Source organism: Callithrix jacchus, chromosome 3, assembly GCF_049354715.1.
Source record: "Callithrix jacchus isolate 240 chromosome 3, calJac240_pri, whole genome shotgun sequence".
Classification (NCBI taxonomy): domain Eukaryota; kingdom Metazoa; phylum Chordata; class Mammalia; order Primates; family Cebidae; genus Callithrix; species Callithrix jacchus.
Genome location: NC_133504.1, coordinates 124,068,389 through 124,074,200, shown reverse-complemented (window position 1 = coordinate 124,074,200; position 5,812 = coordinate 124,068,389). Strand labels below are relative to the sequence as shown.

General features: G+C 40.0%; 1 protein-coding gene across 1 annotated transcript; it reads right to left on the bottom strand.

Annotated features, from left to right (window-relative positions):
- Positions 1 to 4,821: 4,821 nt before the first annotated feature.
- Positions 4,822 to 5,441, bottom strand: CXCL5 (C-X-C motif chemokine ligand 5). The gene is made up of 3 exons (XM_002745754.5): positions 5,281 to 5,441; positions 5,035 to 5,167; positions 4,822 to 4,921 (listed from the first exon to the last, which is right to left on the bottom strand). Exons 1-3 carry the CDS (start codon positions 5,411 to 5,413, stop codon positions 4,822 to 4,824), a joined length of 366 nt encoding a protein of 121 aa, XP_002745800.4. The 5' UTR covers positions 5,414 to 5,441.
- Positions 5,442 to 5,812: the final 371 nt, after the last annotated feature.

Genomic DNA, 5,812 nt, shown 5'->3' with positions numbered 1-5,812 from the left:
AAGGAAAAAGAGAGAAGGAAGAAAATAGAAAGCAAAAAAAAAAAAAAACCACAAGCCAAAAGCCCTTCCAACACCCTCCTCCTCTCATCCTTGTCTCCTCTAGACTTCTCTTCTAGTTCTTCCTCTCACCTCTTCTCCCCTTTCTTCCACGCTTCTTACTGGAAAATCTTTGTTCTGTGGGAAAACTAAGTATATTTGCAGCAGAAAACCATAACTTAGACTGAAAATTTCTCATTTTTATAATTTCCAGATCGTAAGGACCCTGCACAGATAATAGGCATTTAAACAAGATTATCGATTAATGTAATTAAATTAGTATTTGATTGATGAATATTAATACAAAGGAAAATGCTTCATATATTCTGATAGGTACTATTAATTTATTTTCGATATACAGAAAATATATAGTTTCCAGAGCTTCTTTAAAAAGAATCATTTCTAATTTATAAAAGCACATGCCTATGTAAGCATGTGCAATATAATCCAACTGTAGTGTGAATGTATGCACATACATACTAATGTGATTAATCTTCTTTCTTTCATTTTCTTGTGTTTCCTAAAGAAGCAATTTTCTATATAAATACCTATTTTTAGGTAAATTTGAGGGACAAGGGAATTTGAAGTACTGATCAGGATTGGGGTGAGACAGAACCTCATTTGTTATTTAGATAGGGAACTCTTAAGTATGAATACCTAAGAATATATATTCAAATGCAATTGCTCTTTTAATTTTAGAGTGACAATGGGATTTATTTAGCCTAGATCACTCGCTTTTTGAATACCTATTATGTGCTAGGCACTGTCCTAGGAACTGAGATGAAGTTGATAAGCATTGTCCCTGCCCTCATAAAGCTTACATGAAGCTAGAATAGATAGACCCTAAACAAATGACACTAAACACATAAGCTCAATAAACTCTCCCGTAACTTTGGTGAGAAAACCTTATGAAGGAAAAATATAGAGTGCAATGAGAGGGTATAAAAGGGGTCTCCTCAAAGGTAGGAGTAAGGGTTGGAGAGGTTTCTTCAAGGAAGTAAAAGGGAAGCTATCTCAGAAGGAAGGAAGGAAAGTGAGGGGAGGTGTTATAGATTGAGAGGATTGTGCATACCAGAGCCCTTGTTTGGCTACTGCTAGACAAGAAGGAGGAAAGAGGGTAGACAAGTTTTAATTTAATTAAAACTGGGCACAGTGGCTCCCACCTGTAATCCCAGCAATTTATGGGGGCTGAGGCGGGTGGATGACCTAAGGTCTGGATTTCAAGATCACCCTGACCAACATGGTGAAACCCCACCTCTACAAAAATATAAAAACTAGCCGGTCATGGTGGTAGGTGCCTGTGATCCCAGCTACTTGTGAGGCTTGGGTGGGAGAGTCACTTGAACTTGGGAGATGGAGCTTGCAGTGAGCCAGGGTCATGCCATTGCACTCCAGCCTGGGCAACCAAGCAAGACTCAATCTCAAAAATAAAAACCAAACAACAACAACCACCTACATGAGCCAGGTTATTGAACTGATAGCCTGAAGATCAGGATAATTTATTCATTCATTAAGTCATGCATTGAGGCTACATTGGGGATGCAGAGGTAGATATAATATGATTATTGCTCTGGGAGAGCTTGCGTAGATGAAGAAACCTATAAACAAATAAGAGTTATGCAGCATTCTTGTTGTAATTCAGATAATGAGATGTTACGGGAGCATCAAAATGGAAGCCATGAGCTCTATCAAGGAAAACGCAAAGGAGTTATTACTTGAGCTGAGTTCTTAAGGATGAATAAATCTCCTCTTACATGCAGAAAAGGGGTAAGTGCCTTCCAGGTAGTGGTCCTAGCAAATGCACAGTCATGGGCCTGGGAAAGCATGCCCAGTTAGGGAACTGAATGGCTGACTATAGTGAATTTGAGGGGCAAAGGAAGTTGAAGTGCTGATCATGAGTGGAAGGAGACAGAAAGAACATCATCTGTCATGCTTAGCAGTCTTAATTTCGTGTCTAGGAAACAGTGAGCCAGTTAAAACTTTATATAGGGAAATCCTATTCTATTTGTTTTTTCTAAAGACCCCAGAGGCTGTTGGTTCTGTGACAGAGTAACTGGAAGAGAAGTGAGCTTGGAGAAAGGTTGAACCAAGGCAATAGTATTAGAGATAAGGGACTTCTCTGCCAGCCAGAGAGGAGCAGAGTTACTGTTTCAAATTATATTGAATTGAAGATAAGTAAAATGTATTGTAACGGTATAGGAAGGAGAAACCATATGAGTGAAGTTCAGAAATCTTTTATTGTTATTTCAAAGGACAAAATAAAGACTATGAACCAATAAGATGAATAGTAAAAAAGTACAATTTTAATATAGTGAATATAAACATACATAATTCCTCATAAAAAGGTCAAAACCTTTAAAAGATACAGAAAAGACATCTAAAAATCTGCCATGCTATGTATATAATACATATATATAATATATAAGTATGTATTTTTTACCAATAAGTGTTTTATTTTTCTTGCAGTAGCTTTGTTAATTGCACAAAATCATGTTTTATTTTGGCCATTTAAATATTATCACACAAACTTATTCTGAAAGATAAATGTTCATTTAAAACAAAGCAAAAATAGGAATTCACAATCTTAATTACTTAGATTTGTCATTTAAAGCTTTAAAGAAAAAAATGGGAGGGTCTTTCTTATAAGCTTTTTTCACAAGCTTCACATTTTCTCCTTAGAAGGAAAGGATTTCAAAACAAACGTGAAATAGCTTAAACAGAAATGTTCATAAAAAGGAATTCTGCAGAATTGTCAGCGATATTTAAGACAACATTGACTAACTGGTTTCATTACAGTATCTTTCTCTCCCCCATCCACCAGGACTAGAACAGGCTTTGCATTCAATAATTTCAATTACTTGAAATAATTCAAAATCCCAATGAAATTAACTGTGCTAAAAACCCAACAGGCATCTTTCCTGCCCTTCCCCCTCATCTCCTGCAATCCTCTAACCCAGGTTCTACTCTGTGAAAGGGGCCAAACCTGTGAGCAGGGAGGGACCTCACTCTTGTGTGGCCACCTTCTATATAATTATATATTCCACCACAAATGCTGGCCTTCTGCAAATTATGGTTTTGGAAAATCAACCCACGCAGAGGGATAAAAAACTGACATCCCTTGGGTGACTTCTCCTTGTTTTTTTGCAGCATTCCAAGCCCCCTCTGGTCCCCTTTCCAAGGAGAAATGCTAGGGCCTTGAGATGTTGCTATATATTTTTTGAATTAAGTGATAAATTTATATTAAAATTGTTTGAATACATTTTCAAAACTTTCAGAATACAGGTCATTGTTAAGTTTGCCTTTACTTTAAAAACTAAAAGAATGCATTTCTATATAAACTAGCAGTCAGGAATTTGCCTTTTTTCTAGCTTCTTCGTCTATCTGAAATACATATTTAGTTACCAGTATTATAGTACTCCTAACCAAATAGTTAATAAATAGCATATAAAGTCAAAGTTTAAAATAAATGATGGCATTTTGCCATACTAAAAAGATACAAAATGTCTAAAATTGTATATAGAGAAATATTAGTCGTCATATAACTTAAACTTTTAGAAATTCTGAATAACAAAATATATTCTACGCAGATAAGGTATGATATACTCAACTTTCTAATGCAAAATAGTTAAATAATATCCCATGATCAAGAATAAGAAAATTCTCTAACATATTCCCCAAGAAACATTAAAATATTTCTTATTTCTTAAAATAAGATAAAGATAACAGTGAATCTCCATCAACAGAATTCTTATGAAACATCATTTCCATATTACATCCACAGCCTTCTCAGTTAACAGTTTAAGGAATGTTTCTTGGAAATATAATAGTCAACTTCAATTCAAGACACTTTAAAAGATTAACAACCAGTGATTCTTGGCTCACACTATAGTCAATAGCCAAAAACTTCAATAGCATAGCAGATAAAATAACAGCAAGTAGCTGAGGTACTATGCTAAACACTTCATTAGCTGAGCTGAAAACTTAAGGGGTAAACATAGGTTTTCCTCACACTCAAAGTAGGAATCTAGGAAGAAAGCTAACTACTGGAAAAGAAGAAAAAACACCTTCCTTCTCATCTGGACCTCCCTGGGTCCAGAGACCTCCAGAAAACTGCTCTGCTGAAGACTGGGCAATTTTCCATGTTGCTCGTTTCTCTTAATCAGTTTTCCTGTTTCCACTGTTGAGAAAATAGTTGTATTAGTTTAACCACTTTTCACACTCCTGTCTACTCCACCCTGTTGTCAAAACTCAGTGTTATAATGTTTGGTTAAAAGAAAGAGTACTGTGGCTCACGCCTGTAATCCCAGCACTTTGGGAGGCCCAGGCGGGTGGATCACGAGGTCAAGAGATCGAGACCATCCTGGGCAACATGGTGAAACCCCGTCTCTACTAAAAATACAAAAATTAGCTGGGCATGGTGGCACGTGCCTGTAATCCCAGCTACTCAGGAGGCTGAGGCAGGAGAATTGCCTGAACCCAGGAGGCGGAGGTTGCGGTGAGCCGAGATCGAGCCAAAGAAAAGAAAAAAGAAAAAGAAAGTATATAAAAATCAACAAAAGCAATGGGTAAACAAAAAAACATAACTTAGTGGCAAGTTGTGTGTAATTGCTCAAGTAGTTATATGTAAGATTGGTAACAAAGATTTTCCCAGGACAATCCAGAAGAACTTTCTCAAGTTAACAACCTTTTAATTCTAAGCGTGGAATATGTTACCTAAATCGTACAGAGTGTAAAGACCTTGTGAAATCTATGGTCTCCCTGGATGAGGTTTAAAAACCACAAAGATCAAAGTGACAAGTACCCGTCCAAAATTTTCTGGATGACTTTCTTTAGAAAAGGGGTTTCTGGATCAAGACAAACTTCCTCCCCGTTCTTCATGGAGGCTCTGAAGGAAAGAGAAAGAAGATGCACTCATGAGACATGAAGGCTGAAGACCCAGGCTGGGGGACTTCTCTCTTGCCAAGGTCACAGTGGACACAGCAACACAGGAGAACTTACATCACTTCCACCTTGGAGCACTGCGGGCCTGGGGCGAACACCTGCAGATTACTGATCATTTTGGGGGGATCTCGCTGCGTAGTGTGTAAACAAATGCAACGCAGCTCTCTCAACACAGCAGCGACAGGACCGGCTGGGGAAGAAAGAGAGACACCTTTATAGCGCAGGTTGCTGGGAGAATTCCCTGTAAAGCAGCAGCCCCGCAGAGGCTGGGATGCAGGACTTGCCCTAGTGCGTCCCGCGTGCCCTGCGCTCTCAACGCTGGCGAGGGGCCCGGCGCTGTCAGCAGCAGCAGCAGCAGCAGCACCAGCGCCAGCGGTGCGCACAAGGAGCCGGAAGGACCAGGGAGACTGGCCGCGCGGCTGGACAGGAGGCTCATAGTGGTCAAGAGAGCGCTGCGAGGGGGCGCGGGCTCCGGGAGGCGCAGAGATTGGGGGACCCGGAGCACTGTGGCTTCCTCATGCCTTCCGCACTCCTTTTATTTTCACTCATCCCTTCCGCCTGACAGGAAACTCAAGCTTTGGGATGCTGGGGAAATTTCCTGAACTCAATGTGGAAAGAAGAGATTGGTGGAGGGGGACCGGATGAAGGGAACTGGGGAGGAAAGTGGCCTGGAGGAGCTGCCTGTACCCCTACGGAGGATATTGTAGCCCTGCCCCGAGACGGAGGAAGCTGTGGCTCCATCCAGAAGGGAGCAGAGATTCATCAGGGCCTGATCTCCTGGGCCTGAGGTGGCCAGGGATGCCGGCTTTTCTAAGGCACACAGGGTCTGGGAGAT